At 41.7% G+C, this 17,262-nt stretch overlaps 1 protein-coding gene across 2 annotated transcripts; it reads left to right on the top strand.

The window, feature by feature from the left end:
• Positions 1-1,657: 1,657 nt before the first annotated feature.
• On the top strand, positions 1,658-17,206 carry sf3b1 (splicing factor 3b, subunit 1). 2 transcript variants are annotated; one of them, XM_086090910.1, is made up of 24 exons: positions 1,658-1,731; positions 2,240-2,415; positions 2,548-2,649; positions 2,952-3,066; positions 6,112-6,191; positions 6,272-6,484; positions 6,552-7,014; positions 7,307-7,428; positions 7,565-7,762; positions 7,848-7,949; positions 8,800-8,979; positions 9,059-9,145; positions 9,616-9,886; positions 9,962-10,107; positions 10,362-10,508; positions 10,740-10,865; positions 11,928-12,149; positions 12,214-12,396; positions 12,471-12,582; positions 12,703-12,823; positions 12,908-13,039; positions 14,968-15,240; positions 15,354-15,570; positions 16,669-17,206. In XM_086090910.1, exons 1-24 carry the CDS (start codon positions 1,704-1,706, stop codon positions 16,825-16,827), a joined length of 3,975 nt encoding a protein of 1,324 aa, XP_085947036.1. In that variant the 5' UTR covers positions 1,658-1,703; the 3' UTR covers positions 16,828-17,206. The 2 variants fall into 2 exon arrangements, with proteins under 2 accessions (XP_085947036.1, XP_085947037.1); XM_086090911.1 differs by lacking the exons at positions 1,658-1,731; positions 2,240-2,415 and having other exon boundaries at positions 2,607-2,649; positions 2,952-5,778.
• Positions 17,207-17,262: the final 56 nt, after the last annotated feature.

Raw genomic sequence — 17,262 nt, 5'->3', positions numbered from 1 at the left:
GGAAAGGTTGCTGACCCTGTTTGACAAACTAAACAACATTTTTATGCTGATGTCCATTGTTTAATAAAGATTTATTGGCCTTTGCATGCTTATAACTGTAGTACTGTATGTGTATGTGTCCAATATAATTTCACATTTCATAAAATGATAGTAGGCCTATACATAATTTTTAATATCTAAATCAAAGGTCTCAAACTCCGGCATGTTTGTATCCCTCCTCAAACACACCTGATTCCAAGGATCAGCTCATCAACAAGCTCTGCAGAAACCTGATTCAGATTTTTTGATTCAGGTGTGTTGGAGGAGGAAAACCTCTCAAACTCAGGTCGTTGAAGGCCACAGTCCTGCATGATTTAGAGGTTCCCCTCCTCCAACACACCTGCATTAAAAAAATCAGAATCAGGTTTCTGCAGAGCTTGCTGATGAGCAGGATGATTAGTTTTTTGGGAAATCTTAATTGGATCATTTGAATCAGGTGTGTTGGAAGGGGTGAGACATGGAAAACATGCAGGAATGTGGCCCTCGAAGACCTGAGTTTGAGACCTATGATCTAGCTCAGTCAGTGGTTCTCAAATGAGGGTATGGTACAGCAGATGCGAAGGCACATCTGGCGGTACGTGGGATTTCAAAACATAATTGAAAAGTAGCATTAATGCAAAACAACAGCTTGATCACAACAGTTGCTTCCCAGTGAAGCAATTGTCTCACTAAACGCATAAACATTCAGTTTAGTGCAATGCAATATTCAGTATTGACAGTTGGTAATGTTGTCAGTCTTCTATTTAATTGTTTAATAGATATTTATAGGTGATATATTTTTTGACAGTTTTTGTTTTTATTTAATTAAAGGTGAAGCCACCCCCAAAATTTTCTTTAAACGTTCTCTGGAGCCCCACTAGTCTAAACAGTAAACACGGAATTCTGATTAATATTGCGTTTTGAATAAAGCCATAAAATCCACCCTTGGTGGGGGGAGCTCTTTTTGCTATTTGATGCCGACATCACGGTTGCTTAGGGCCCAGATAACGACCAATCATGGCTCACCTCTTTTCTGAAGCTGAGCCGTGATTGGTTGTTGCCTGAGCCTTGAGCAACTGTGATGCCATTTTCAGTCGACAGCAAGTGGCAAAATGACTGCCCCCCTAAAATGGATAAAAACGGGTGCGTTTTGTTGCCTAATCATATTCCACAAACACAATATTAATCAGAGTGCCATGTTTAGACTAGTGGAGCAACATAGAACATATTGTAAAGAAAATGTCTGGATTAACCTCCGCTTTAAGTTAATTTCTTTATGAGAACAGTTCATAAAGGAGGACACTTATACATATTTTTATGTGGACAAATCCTTATTTATAATTTGTTCTTCCTTCCTTTTTTTTCTTTTTAAAGTAGTATAATTTCCCCACAACGTGTTCTAAAGATACCATGCACTGCAAATCGAGTCCCAAAGTTTAATGCATCAATCAGAGCACTCGTTTTTTTTCCCATTAACAAAAATGCTTTGCGCAGGTTAGGCGGTACTTGGCTGAAAAAATATTTCCCATGGGGTACATCATTGGCAAAAAGTTGAGAACCACTGAGCTAATGAACGATAAGAATGGTTTTATTTTGGTGATAAGCAATAAACGGAAGTGTCACGTTTCTCTCCTGGTACTTTGGTTGTCTTCCTGTTTCAGTGGAGAACAACCACCACCATCAAAATGGCGAAGATCGCCAAAACACACGACGGTAAAAATATTTTCAAAAACTAATTTATTCGCAGAGGTTTCCGATAACAAACGGCATTATATAACGACAAATGTTCTGTATCGAGTAAACGTGCAATTGTAGCATTTAAATATACATGTTTTACTTGTTTCAAACGAGAAACGCGACGGGCCGTAATACGACGCAACGCGGTCAGATTTAGATAATGGCGCTGGTTGCTGTCCTATTAGCCCGTTAGTACTCACACCGTCCACGTCATTTAGCGTTTGTTGTTTACGCTGTGAATCCGTCGACATTAGGGGAGCAAAACTTTGCGTCCAGCCCGAGTAGTTTAAAACAAAACATAATTTAGATAGTTTGAAGCGGTCGATGCTAACTTTAGCATCGAGGCTAACGGAGCAGTGCGACAGTTCTCGCAACACGTTGTTTGGATTTTATACAACGCGCATGTAGCTTTAGCTTAGTTGCTATATGTTTCTACAGTTTACTCCATAACTTTTAAATTGTGTATTTTCTTTATTTTGTATAGATATCGAGGCCCAGATCCTGGAGATCCAGGGGATGAAGGCCAATCTTGTGGAGGAAGGAGACGAGCAGGGAGTCGGCCTTGTTTCAACGGGATTTTATGACCAGGAAATCTACGGAGGAAGTGACAGCCGTTTTGCCGGCTATGTCACTTCCATTGCTGCCAACGAACAGGAAGAAGTAAGATGTTGTCCTCATTATTCGCATCCACAAATATTGTTCTATTTATTTTGCTCGGTGCATGGTTGGTTCTCAAGCTGTAGTCCTGGCACTCTCTGTTTATACTTATGTTGTTGTTGTTTTCTTCTCCAGGATGATGAAGAGGAAACGGCTACGAGTTTGTTGGGTCAGAAAAAACAAGGGTACCACGCTCCAGTGGCCATTCTTAATGCAATTCCTCAGTCGGATGAACAAGTATGTGATAACTAATAACTAAGATACGCATTGTAAAACGGCGTACAAATAGTCGGTAGAAAATTTTTACTGTCTCAGTTACTGTCATAATTACAGTACTGTTTTTAATTTGAATATAATATATTTAAACTGGGAGAACTAGAAGTGTTTTCTGTGCAAATACTTATGGACTACTAGTAAATTAATATGATTCAAGTAATTATTTTGTTATAGCGGTTCTGATCGTATTAGCAAATACATATAATTGTTTTAGTTGGTCAAATATGAAAAATAGTCATGCCACCTGCATTTTATTTTTGCAGTATGATCCGTTCGCGGAGCATCGCCCACAGAAGATCGCGGAGCGGGAGGACGAGTATAAAGCTCGGCGCATGCAGATGATTATCTCGCCGGAGCGCCTCGACCCATTTGCAGACGGTAAATTTTGCCTTTTTACCATCCCCGTTATGACACGGTCCCTTTTATTATCCCCCCGCCTTTTTATGTTTTTTCTGTTTATCACCGAGTGTGGTAGATGTTCAACCCTTCGACCACAATGCAGTTGCTTGCCTCCCAGACTCTATGCCTTCCCTGTGGTCAATCCTTGTTGTCTTTTTGTCTTTCTAAAATGCAATCATTTTGGACATCTTATCTCAATTGTTTGTTTGTTTTTTGGGTGCAGGGAGGTTAGGATGCTTGGTTCGCAAATAAATCCTAAACAACTAATAGGATTACCATACTTTTGAGTGGGAGAGGTGGTTAGGTGCTAGATTGTCAAAATCGTATTATTTGCCTAACAAACGTGGGTAGCAGATGGGTTGTGTGTGTGAGTCGAAGGGTTAACAATCCTGTCCGACTGCCAGGCTAAATTGTACGTTATGTAAAGTGCAGCGACATGTGAAGTTTAGCCAACAGCATAATATGCCTGACGAGTGCTCAGCCGTGCAGGGCACAGTAACTGATAGGCTGCTGTTCAGAAAGAGGGAACAGTCTTGAAGGTTTTAACAGTCGCTATAGAAAATAGGCATGGTTGTTTTTGCGCCAAAACCAACTTGAATTTGGATAGTTTGTACCGCCATTGATGGCATTCTAGGTCATAGGGAACAGCATAGCACAATGTTATTCTCAACGTTTATAAAACATAATTATGAAACTTCACTGTATGTAGCTACTAGGGGTGGGCATTGGACACATTTTTCTTGATCAACTAAAAGGGAATTAACACATATTTGTAATATTTTATTTTTAAAATTGTTAATTTTTGATGGCCCAAAAATTCTCAGGTACTAAGGGAAGTCTTTTTCAACACACTGCAATCACATTTCCACACATAGTGTCTGTGAGTGTCTTTATTTACGCAAATGCAAATATGCGTATGTCAGATAGAATGTCAAAATACATAAATGTTAATAATTGTGGCAGAATGAACTGCCACATAGCTCCCAGGATCATAAACGTAGGTACAGCATTGTAGAGTGGCCAGTTGTTACACATGATAATTAACAATTTGCATGCAATTGTTACATTAATTCAGAGTCAATTACATGCCTTTCTGTTTTGGTGTGCAACAGTCAAAATGGGCTTAAGAGTTTACTATTCATTTTTTTAGTCTTAAGTAGGGGTGTGAATTTCCTAGTACCTGGCGATTCGATTTGTATCACGATTCATAGGTCACGATTCGATACAGATTAATCCCGATACGAATATATAAATTGAGTATTGCCATTTTTTAAAACTCAAATTTAGAAAATACTAATCAGTATACTTGTACATGTACACTGTAAGATTTGTATGAAAATTTATTTATTTATCTGAAAATTCAGGCTTATAACTGAGCCACTGTATTTAACAAACAGGTTGCAGTCTATTTCATGTTTGAACAGCACCGAAATAAAATATTAAGGCTTAATGTTCCATTAATATAACATTCTTCCATGCTTAATGTGTGAATCCTAACCCTAAGTAAGACGTTTTGTTGAATATTCCCATAAAAAAAAAAAAGATGTTTAAAAATGGATTCGGCCGCATATCGAATCGATTCGAGAATTGCGCGCTGTAATATCGCGATATATTGCCGAATCGATTTTTTCTAACACCCCTAATCTTAAGTGAATCTCTCACTTCGGGACAATTTGAGGGATAGCTTTTATTTGACAACTGACTAGTTCAATTAAATCAGTGCTCTGTTTGCATCCATACAGTGCACTCTATTCTGACTCAAATGCACACAATCACAATACTTACAAATACATGTATTGTATTCGGTTATGCCCACCCCCAGTACCAATATACAGGCAAAAATCAAATGCTTTTCAACCACGGTTACATGTTTGACAAAAGGAGTTGAATTGATTTAAAAGCGTCAACAATACCAATAGGGTGAGGCTTATTAAGCCTGCATGTAGAGAGAGCAAAGAGAGCTCTGTGTACAAACGTTGTTGTTGTAAAAATATATTTTTATTTTACAAGGCTCTGTAAAATAGAAATATGTTCTCAAAGCAAATTGTGTGCCGCCATACCACAGGCCCATACTAACTGTCCTTAATTTCTCTCCTACAGCAGTACTGCTTTGCCAGTCCTGTACTGCACTCTGTTAAGGGCGCAGCAACTCATCCTGTGTAGGTTATGGGGGACACAGAGAGAACTGTGCACTTGTCAGTTTTGGTCAGGGTCAACTTGCTCCTGGTCATTGAACCCAGCTGGAGCTTCTTTTGATTCTATAAAAGACCCTTAAAATTTTTTTTACTGCCTCCTTGGTAAACTATTTGTCTTGACATTCATTCGCATTTCACTTGCTACCTTTTTACCAAAAGGGAAGTCAAGATAAAATTTTAGTTTTTAAGTAAGTCAAGCAAACGTGGCTGTGACAGTTGACCTCATTTTTAATGCAAATTTAAGATGAGCTTTAGTTCAAAATCAAGTCTTCATTTTTATTGACTTCAGATTTTTTTTTTGTCCCCCAAGAAGATACTTTGAGTTTCCTTTTTCTTCTTTTTTTGAGTGTCACAAATCAATGCAAAACAGGTGGTATACTGTTGTGTGTGAGTTCAAACCCTTTTCCAAAATGTTACTAATGGTAAAGAGAAATTTTCTAGGCTGCTTTTCTGCTGGTTGAAGTCTGACTGCAGAAGGACCCTTGGCACTGAAAGTGTACGTATTCTGAAGAGCTCAGCCCAGGACCCCCTCTGCATCAGTGATGGCTATATCCACTTAAATGAAAGCACCACAAACTTAAGCTCTGCTCGCCATGTTATCTGCTTGTTTTTTCTCATGATGCTACGTGTATGTAAGAGAGGGTAAACATGTATATTTCAGTGTAAATCAATAGGATATTCTGTGATTTAACTGTTTTTAAAAAGAGCATAATCTGTAAAGAGTCAGGGTTAGCTGGCTGTGTTTGTGTTTGGTGTGAATAACATAAATGGGTCCCGAGAGCGTGCACTAATGTGTGTCCTTTGTTCTTGTTGGTGCTCTTTCGCGCAGGAGGCAAAACGCCAGACCCCAAGCTCCAGGTCAGGTCTTACGTGGACGTCATGAGAGAGCAGAACCTTTCTAAGGAAGAGGTAAAGGGAAAAAAATTCACAATTTGCAGAGGCGATTTTGCTGTTATTGTCTTGGCTAATGTTTGTCTTTGCGTGTGCAGAGAGAGATTCGTCTGCAGCTCGCAGAGAAGGCCAAGTCAGGTGACCTGAAAGCTGTCAATGGGTCCGCTGCCAGCCAAGCTGCTGCTGCTGCTGCCGCCGCCGCTGCTGCTGCTAAACGCAAGCGCCGCTGGGACCAGACTGCTGATCAAACTCCTACAAATTCTACACCCAAAAAGATGTCCAGCTGGGACCAGGCCGACGCCAATGCTGATGTGAGTTTTGCCACACAAACATTGATCATTGGGAAGTCACGTTATCAATGTCTTTTGTGCTTTAAAGACTCCGGGACACACGCCAGCGCACACACCATCAAACAGCCGATGGGACGAAACCCCCGGTCGGCCCAAGGGCAGCGAGACCCCCGGGGCCACACCCAGTTCACGCATGTGGGACCCGACACCTAGCCACACACCTGCTGGCGCGGCCACGCCAGGCAGGGACACACCAGGTCACGCCACACCCGGCCACGGCGGAGCCACGGGTAGCGTCCGCAAGAACCGCTGGGATGAAACACCAAAGACGGAGAGGGAGACCCCCGGACACGGAAGCGGCTGGGCTGAAACCCCGCGAACAGACAGGGGGGATGAGTCTGTGGGGGAGACTCCCACTCCAGGAGCCAGCAAGAGGAAATCTCGTTGGGATGAAACACCCGCAAGTCAGATGGGCTCTTCAACGCCACTGCTGACCCCTGGAAAGACCCCAATTGGAACCCCTGCCATGAACATGGCTACCCCAACACCTGGTAAAAAAGCATTTCATTCTAAATCTCTGTTACTGTCTTCCACTAGTCTTTTGGGTGTAACATAGTTCCCCAACATTGTCACTATAGAGCCATAAAATAAGGTGCACATTATATGCAAAACCCAGCAAAGTCGAGAGATTGCCATGTCAGTGTATGCTCTCGCGCCACGGTATCCCATAGTGAGAGGATTTGGTGATGTCAGTTTCTGGTGTTAAATTTAAAATATTGCTTTCATTGCAATTGGGCAGGAGAATTGAGTCTTAAACTTCACATCCGTGTCCTGTTATTGCAGGTCACCTGATGAGCATGACTCCAGAGCAACTGCAGGCGTGGAGGTGGGAGCGAGAGATAGACGAGAGAAACCGGCCTCTCACAGACGACGAGCTTGATGCCATGTTTCCTGAAGGATACAAGGTCTGTGCACCACACTATTACATATTTCAGTTGAACAAAAAACGTATTGCTTTACCTTATGGATACTCCAGTCTTTAATAATTTAGCACCAGGGCCAGTTTAGAACCGGAGTTTGACTGTTTGTCCTTCCATGCAGGTGTTGCCACCACCAGCTGGCTACGTGCCCATCCGCACACCGGCCCGCAAGCTCTCCGCAACGCCTACCCCCATTGGTGGCATGACAGGCTTCCACATGCAAATAGAGGATCGCACCACCAAACAGATGAATGACCAACCCTCTGGAAACCTCCCTTTCCTCAAACCTGATGACATCCAGTATTTTGACAAACTGCTGGTGAGAACTGCGTCACGTGCACATAAACTGTAATCCACCCATCTGGGCTGTGTTTTAATTCAACATTTGTAAATGTTTCTTTTAGGTTGAGGTGGATGAGTCCACATTGAGCCCAGAAGAACAGAAAGAAAGAAAAATAATGAAGTTGCTGTTGAAGATTAAAAACGGAACTCCACCCATGAGGAAGGTTGGTACCGGTCCCTTTCATCCCTACCAAACTATAGAAATGTACAATTTAAAAGTGCTTTTATTGTACAGTAACCTCTTAAGTCGATAACAAACCATTCTGTGATTCAAGTTGACTTGCAAGTTCAAAATGAGAAACTTTCAAAGCAACACATAATTGCCTGTACTTATTGTTTCAACCATAAATATGCTAAAAACGATGATCCCAAAACACTTAAATACTTGAAGAGTTTGAAATTCGTCTTACATTAGCCTTGAAACAAATTTTCCCTATAGTAGATGATTTGATTTCGTTGACAGATACCAAGAAGAGCAAAGCACACACATGCTGCAATAACTCCTCTAGCATATTCCACTAAAATTCCAAGTTCCTTCCCAACATAAACATATTTTATAAATGGTCAAGAATCGATGTATCACTTCAGCATACTTCATTCACAAAATTGCTACTTTCCGCTACTAGCCAGGGGTTTGGCACCATCTTGGGGTATCTTAGGGCATTACAGAAATGTATAAAAATACTAATGTGTGAGTTTTTCACCAAAATGCAGAGTTATATTCTACAGGAAAACAGTAGACCCCGTTTGGACTCCAAATGATGGCTTATTACAAATGCTGCCTGGTCCTCTTGTTTCCTCTCACTTTGACCTCTTGAATCTCAAGGAAATTATTGCAGTTCTCAGTTGTAAATGATTTTTGCTAAATCCATCTGCTGCTTTCAGTGGAATTCCCAGCGTGCAGACTATCATGTTCTGCTGGGAGCAGAAGATAATATTCTTGTCGTCTGTTAAGAAAGTATGCTGTCATCTCCGACACAAACAGTTGTTTGGTCCCGTCTCCCTTTCTTTCAGGCGGCCCTGCGTCAGATCACAGACAAAGCTCGTGAGTTCGGAGCAGGACCTTTGTTCAACCAGATCCTACCACTCCTCATGTCCCCGACACTTGAGGACCAAGAACGTCACTTGCTTGTGAAAGTCATCGACCGTATTCTCTACAAACTTGACGACCTTGTTCGACCTTACGTACACAAGGTAGACACAACCACCTCTCAAGTACCTTTCGCAGTAAATTTCAAATGCAAAAGTGATTAACTGTCCATTTTGTGCCAAGATCCTGGTGGTGATTGAGCCCTTGCTCATTGATGAGGACTACTATGCCAGAGTAGAAGGCAGAGAGATCATTTCCAACTTGGCAAAGGTAACATTGAAGACATTTTTGAACGTTTCCCCGCCTCCTGCGAACCATTCTCGCCTGTTCGACCTGTAAGTGGTCTGATCAGGGCTAGTCGTTCGCTAGATTGACACCAGCACGAGAGCTAGCAGACCTGACTTTCATGTCTCATCTGTTCTCACTCTGCACCCGCTGGATACAATCAAGCTTTCTACACTTAAATGTTTACCTACTTATGGCAACATGTTGACAGGCCTAAATCAGACTTTGTGAAGGTTAGCCTGTTGCAGAGGTATTTTAATAGCAACATTGGTTTGCGATTGATGGAGCTGATCCCCAGTCTTCCTAAATTGGTGCATGAGAGCTGTGATAGAAGACCCCTATCCGTCTTTGCCTTATACATAAAAATTACCGATGGTTAAGGGTCTGTGACAATTGTGCTTTTTGATTGAGATCCTGAATCCTTCCTAATTGTATAACCGTCCATGTATTTCTAGGCGGCTGGCTTGGCAACCATGATCTCCACCATGCGTCCTGACATCGACAACATGGACGAGTATGTGAGAAACACCACTGCCAGGGCCTTCGCAGTGGTGGCGTCCGCTCTCGGCATCCCCTCCCTGCTGCCTTTCCTCAAAGCCGTGTGTAAAAGCAAGAAGTCATGGCAGGCCCGGCACACGGGTATCAAGATCGTGCAGCAGATCGCCATCCTCATGGGCTGCGCCATCTTGCCTCACCTGCGCAGCTTGGTTGAGATCATTGAGCATGGTCAGTGACATTGAAAAGCAAAATTAGTGTTGATGTTGTTGTTCTCTGACAAATGCTTTGTCTGTGGTGGTGCAGGTCTGGTGGATGAGCAGCAGAAAGTGAGGACCATCAGCGCCCTGGCCATTGCTGCGTTGGCTGAAGCAGCTACACCCTATGGTATCGAATCCTTTGACTCGGTGCTCAAGCCTCTTTGGAAGGGTATCAGACAGCACAGAGGAAAGGTGAGTAAATGGGCACATTACATATTCAGTTTTATTTTTGATAAAAGTACAAGATCAGCATGAAGCCTGAATGTGGCCTCAGAGTGAATTGTTGCTTGCGAGCATCTCTTTGGGGCTGTTGCTATTAGTGGAGATTAGAATAATGGCCACTAGTGCTACACTGGAAACACTAGTTAAGACGCCACTGAATAACAATTATAGGTGAGTGAGTTAAATTTGAATTAATTATGGTTGTCTTCTATTTTTGATGCCAGGGTTTGGCTGCCTTCCTCAAAGCTATTGGCTACCTGATCCCCTTGATGGACGCCGAGTATGCCAACTACTACACCCGAGAGGTGATGCTAATCCTCATCAGAGAGTTCCAGTCCCCCGATGAGGAGATGAAAAAGATTGTGCTAAAGGTAAGAAGCAAGAGTCCTAACTAATTTTATGATTACCATGCGACACATTCTCGCCTGTTCTACCTGTGTGTGGTTGAATTAGGGCTAGTAGTTCGCTAGATGAACTCCCAACATGAGAACCAGCAGAGCCGACACGTGTCCTCTCTGTTCTCACCCTGCAACTCGTTGGGGACAAGCTAAATTTTCCCAAGTTTTCCCTCTTCTGATCAGCACCTCTGTCTCTTCCTGTAGGTGGTGAAGCAGTGCTGTGGCACTGATGGTGTGGAGGCCAACTACATCAAGACTGAGATCTTGCCCCCCTTCTTCAAGCACTTCTGGCAACACAGGATGGCTTTGGACAGACGCAACTATAGACAGGTTAGTGCTCATGTAAACATAACAGCCTAGTAGTATTAAAGCCAAGTTTGCACCAAGGCATGGCTACGATTGAGTAACCTGAAGACCTTTACACACACTGCATTTGGTGTTATTGCGGTGCAGCGCACATGGACGACAGCGCCCCGGCGCAAACGTCCCCATATTTTGAATTGCTGATGCAGCAGACTTCAAGGAAGTAACAGGAATTTGCGAAAAGCATCTGGACAATATGCATTTGTTCTTGTGGCATTTGCTTATATTGAGGAGGAGATGAGTAGCAGTAGAAAAAAAGAGAATGGGTACATCCCATACAATGGGACACCACATTCATAATTATTTCCTTCGTTTCCCAATGCCATTTACTGTATAAATCTTCTAAAATTGTACTCTGACATTACTCCACCAGTTCCTTTCCTAATGCGGGCATGCATCTTTTGACATTACCTTGATGCTGCTCTCAAATAGAAAATATTGACAAATTAGGCTTCACATGATCATGATTTTTCAGCCAATCAAGTTTGGGGAAAAAACATTAACCGATCACTGATTGGAGTAATATATATATTTTTAAAAAGTTATATTACACTACGGTCGACCCCCACAGTTCGTGGAAGTTAGGTGCTGGCCTGGCCAACGACTACCGAAGCCCCACATATGATTGACAGCAATTGAAATGCATTGAAATAAATAAATAAATCTCCATAAACAACAAACAACGATTTGGCATAAAACACAAAATCACACATCCAGCAGATCAGATCAGCATATACATTGACTTTGACAGTAAGTGCAGTGTGAAAAGGCTTTAATGGAGCAATACAACAAATCAGAGACAGGCTTTTTACCTTAATTTAACTGTGCAGGCTTTCCTTCAGCTAATAGTGAAAATCTACCCAAAAAATTATATTCAATAAAATTGTATTTGCATATAAGTGCCACAAGATGGCAGCTCCCAAAAAATATGCTAATTTACCTATGCTAAACTGCAAACATGTGTGGGTGCATTGTCTCTCAATTAGCTGTCTAATGCTAAAGCTAATTTAAGTTTTGCACTCAATGCAGTTGGTGGACACCACAGTCGAGCTGGCCAATAAGGTGGGAGCCGCAGAAATAATTTCCCGCATCGTTGATGACCTGAAAGACGAGGCAGAGCAGTACCGTAAAATGGTGATGGAGACCATCGAGAAGATTATGGGTAACCTCGGTGCCGCTGACATCGACCACAAGCTGGAGGAGCAGTTGATTGACGGCATCCTGTACGCTTTCCAGGAGCAGACCACAGAGGTGAGCACAACAACGGCTGGCACGTATAAACAAACCTACTCACTGAATCAAATTTTCTTGGCAGGATTCCGTGATGCTGAACGGCTTTGGCACGGTGGTAAACGCCCTCGGAAAGCGCGTCAAGCCGTACCTGCCTCAGATCTGCGGTACAGTGCTGTGGCGTCTCAACAACAAGTCGGCCAAAGTGCGTCAGCAGGCCGCTGACCTCATTTCACGTACCGCCGTGGTCATGAAGACGTGCCAGGAGGTATGTTTGAACAGCCTCATTAGATACGTTTGTGATGTCCCCAAAATTAATTGCCGTTTGTTTTATATCTGCAGGAGAAGCTGATGGGTCACTTAGGTGTGGTGCTGTACGAATACCTAGGAGAAGAATACCCTGAAGTGCTGGGCAGCATCCTGGGAGCACTGAAGGCCATTGTAAATGTTATTGGTACGTCATCATGTTGAGCACAGTTGCTTCTATTTAAAAAAAAAAAAAAAAAATCTCCCTTGCCCTTATTTGTTGAATCCATGTACACAAATCTCTTAACCGTATTCACGCTCTTTGCAGGTATGCACAAGATGACGCCCCCCATCAAAGACCTGCTCCCTCGTTTAACTCCCATCTTGAAGAACAGACATGAGAAAGTGCAAGAGAATTGCATCGACCTGGTGGGCAGGATAGCCGACAGGTTAGCATTTCTGTACCCTAAAAGTAATCCCCGATCCCTGACATGAGGCACATCTCATCTGGTGGTTGTGTGAATTTATTCCAGGGGTGCTGAGTATGTGTCAGCCAGAGAGTGGATGAGGATTTGTTTTGAGTTGCTGGAGCTGCTCAAGGCTCACAAAAAGGCCATCCGCAGAGCCACTGTCAACACATTTGGCTACATCGCAAAGGCTATTGGGTGAGTACTGTACAAGCTGTTAAAACTCATAAAAATGCACGCTGTAAACCCTAGATGATGGGGGGGGGAAATGTGATGTAGCAGAACTGTGATATTTGGGGGGACACTAATCGTAAAGGTGGAATAATACAGGACCGTTGGTGGAAATTTGCCTGACTCTTGAATATAAAGTTCTAATCAACAAAAATAACAAATACAAAACTATTTGCATGTTAAAAATAATTTTAAAATGTCCTTTCAAATGTACATCAAGTCAAAATATACCTTGTCAGCCTGCTCAAAAATCTTGAATCTGATTTAAGTTTGCTGGCATTTGGTTTATTATGACACAGTAACTATTTGCAATAAAATACAAATGCGTGATATTCAAGTATTTGCTTAGCTAGCTAAACCGTTAAATGGACCATGCAGATGAACACAGAATCTTGTTGGGGTTGAAAATTATCATCAAATATTTAAACCACACATATATTCAGTTAACCACCCCCATCCATTTCATCTATTCTATTCTCCCAAGCGATACAGAATTATTTTTTTTATATGCCGATGCCAATTTTTGGCGGGGGGAAAATAATACTGATTACCTGTTAAATGACCAATTGATTAGCACATTACACTAAGCAAATCACCCCCCCCCCCCCAAATGCATTTCAATGGGCATTAATTATATGTGGATCTTTGTTATTTGCGGGCCGACCTGGTCCTTATTACCTTACGTTACCTAAGTGCCATGTCTCTTCTGACGTTGGCGATCATATTGCGCCAACGTTCCTTGTCTTCTGTCAATCTTATCCACTCGTTTACTGTCTGCACTCCCCTCACATCCACCAGCAGGCTGGGGGTCAACTGTAAATGTATTGTTTAAAAAACTAAAACAACAGCCAACAACTTTAATTTTCGGTTCCCAGAATGCATTTAGTTTTTATTATTATTGAGTTTATAAGGACATTAATCCTTGTCATATGTGTGTTTGTGTTATCAGTAGTTGAATGTGTGTCATATATTAACAAATTTGCTTGATTGATGTTGCACTACTTTTGTAGTTTTTTTTAATTATTTTTATTATTTTGACTTTAGGTTGTATGTTAAAAAAGGGGCATCCAGGTCAATTCCTTGCACAACTTGCATTGCAGCTCACTTAAACATTGCTTGTTGAAAAAAAAAGAAAATATTTCCTTTGTTTTGAATGACAGGTCCATAGACCTTATCAACAAATTTCATTGTATATATTCTGCCCTCCGAGTACACGGAGTACAGTTTGCCAGATAGTGAACACTCCAGTTGAAGTAAACTTTAAAACTAAACTTATAAAAACAAAGACAGTCACACATGGGTACACTCAAATATAAATCACCTTAGTTAGGTATTATTTCTCCAACATAGCTAGTTAGCTCAAAGATAATACAGTACTCAATACTCATACACAAAGACTGCGGGGAGTTGCACAGACAAGCATCTTAGCAATACTCACAGGCATAAGCTTGTCCTACGCTGCAAAAAACAACCAAACAAAATAAAAACAAGATTTATTGATGTAACTCAAGCACTATTTTCTTCTACACCTTTATGTAACTACTAGGTATATCTCAATGCAAGTGGCCAAGCCTTGTACAGCATGAACAGCGCTCCCAATAAACATAGACACACACAAAACCATATATATTTAAAGATAGATTGTTATGGTATAGATTTATGTGTAATAAATAATGAGACCATGTTACTTGTGTTAAACTGCTGTAAATCTTTGGAGTACATAAAGGTAAAAACAGTCGGCAAACATCATCCATTTGGCCGATTATTTTTGGTCGATGTTTGAAAGGTCATAATCCGCCCATTCATCATTCGGTCCCTAATTCTTATGGCTTGACTGATACTGAATGTCAAATGAGTGGATTAACTAATTGTGTTGCCATCCTCGCACTTCGCAGCCCACACGACGTCTTGGCCACTTTGCTCAACAACTTGAAAGTGCAGGAGCGTCAGAACCGCGTCTGCACCACGGTGGCCATCGCCATCGTGGCCGAAACGTGTTCGCCCTTCACCGTCCTGCCAGCACTTATGAACGAGTACCGCGTGCCCGAGCTCAACGTGCAGAACGGCGTGCTCAAGTCGCTGTCCTTCCTCTTCGAGTACATTGGCGAGATGGGCAAGGACTACATCTATGCTGTCACGCCTCTCCTGGAGGATGCGCTTATGGACAGGTAACTTGAGTTAATGTGGAGAATTGAAGATTTGCGTTTTGGGGATAGGAAACGTGGAGCGAGCTGGAAATGAACAGTTAGTAAGGATTCACTTGTGTCTTGTGTTCCTGCAGAGATCTGGTCCACAGGCAAACTGCCAGTGCCGTGGTCCAGCACATGTCCCTGGGCGTTTACGGTTTTGGTTGCGAGGACTCCCTCAACCACTTGCTCAACTACGTGTGGCCCAACGTGTTCGAGACGTCGCCTCACGTCATCCAAGCTGTCATGGGCGCCCTGGAAGGCTTGAGGGTCGCCATCGGGCCCTGCCGCATGCTGCAGTACTGCTTACAGGTAAACGGTTTGACATTACAGTTTAGTGCCAGCGATATGTTTCAGACTTGTGTGTGTGATAGGACAAAATCTGTGCTATATAGAGACCATATTAAGAAAAACTAACTGTTTGGCCCCCACCATATGCGTTAAATGCATTTAAATGTATTCAATCACGCAAAGTGTGCTTACTTGAGTTGAGGTTACTGTTACACTGATACATTAAACCAAAGAACATTAAACCTTGTGTATTTAAACACTATAAATTATATATTAAGACATCTGCTATTTTAATACCAACACATGATGCGAAAAGCTATGCCCAACCATTAGATTAAAAAAAATTCTGATATTTGGCAAAATAAAATTCAAATAACAAAAAAGTGGCCAATTAATTAAAAAAAAAACGTAATGAATAAAATGATTTATTTTTTTGTCTAAATGCTTACGGCCTTACACGCACATTTGACTGTTTTGCAATACTTAATCCGTCAGTATTTGTTTAATTTAACAAAAAGAAAACAACTTTTTTTTCTCCTTTTTTTTTGCTGTTAATTGGGGCATGTTGAATGTCATTATCAGTGTCTTATGTTGTAATTTTGTTACAAAGAAAAAAAATCTGCATTAAAATCTATTAAAAATAGCTGGTGTTGGCTAATTAAATCAGCCAGCTGATAACCAGTCAGGGCCTCCACCTCTCCCATTCCTTTTGAATTGAAAGCAGTTGTTGCTATATGAATTATTTTGTACGTCCGTCACGCTAGTGCTGTCATCACACATGATCTGACGGCTCAATTCTGTGTCGACTTCGTGACTTCACACAAAATTACTGCAATATCCTGCTTCTCTGGATACTTTGTGAAAGGCACACACTGACGAATGTTTGATCAACCTGTAGTGGGATGTCTGTGTGAAAAGCTTTCCTTAACTTGTTTTTTTTCTACTGCTAACTAATCCGATCAGAATGAATTGTGCACCCAGCTAATACATTGTTTCACCACCACACCTACTAAACAACATTACTGTTTATCTGATTCCTCATATTCTTAATGAGCAGCTAATTGTTAGATCCTGCCCAACAAGAAAAATCAAGCCTCCTCACCTATCGTGTGTTTTCAGGGTCTGTTCCACCCGGCACGGAAGGTGCGCGACGTCTACTGGAAGATTTACAACTCCATCTACATCGGCTCCCAGGATGCGCTCATCGCCCACTTCCCTCAAGTGGACAACGATGAGAAGAACATGTACATCCGCTACGAGCTGGAATATGTCTTGTAAATAGCCCCTCTCCCTCCTGCTTTTTTAATTTGTTTTTGCTGCCCCAAGTTTATCAGCCACTCTGTTGTTCTTGAGGCTCACACTCGCAGTGGAAACTGATCGTTAAAGTAGATGACATTGGGCAAAGGACATTTAGAGTCTGTACGTACTCCTCCAATAAACCGCGCCCCTTATTTTTCACCATTAGTGTTCAAATTTGGTGAAAACAGTTGTTCCTTGGAATTGTTTTAAATATTTGAAGATCTCGTACGTATTGATAGACATTCGGATTGTCTGTTCCCTCTCCGTACCTGTTTTCATTTCATGTCCCCTCTGTTCTTATGATTAGATTGTTGTTTTTATTTAACCAAATAAAAGATTTCTGTACACTTGTTTTCAATTGCGCCTCAAAAACATTTGTTGATAAAGGAAACCTAAAAAGTAAATGTTCCACTG

Source organism: Leptonotus elevatus, chromosome 12, assembly GCF_054856555.1.
Source record: "Leptonotus elevatus isolate MCC_2025b chromosome 12, RoL_Lele_1.0, whole genome shotgun sequence".
NCBI classification, from domain to species: domain Eukaryota; kingdom Metazoa; phylum Chordata; class Actinopteri; order Syngnathiformes; family Syngnathidae; genus Leptonotus; species Leptonotus elevatus.
Note: the sequence above shows the minus strand (reverse complement) of the source record. Positions and strands in the feature narration are given on the sequence as shown.

Bases quoted from the DNA above. Each gene is read 5' to 3' on its own strand.
- sf3b1 (XM_086090910.1), top strand. From the start codon at position 1,704: ATGGCGAAGATCGCCAAAACACACGACG. The intron at 7,950-8,799 runs GTTGGTACCGGT...CCTTTCTTTCAG, and splicing joins GAACTCCACCCATGAGGAAG to GCGGCCCTGCGTCAGATCAC. The intron at 10,866-11,927 runs GTTAGTGCTCAT...CACTCAATGCAG, and splicing joins ACAGACGCAACTATAGACAG to TTGGTGGACACCACAGTCGA.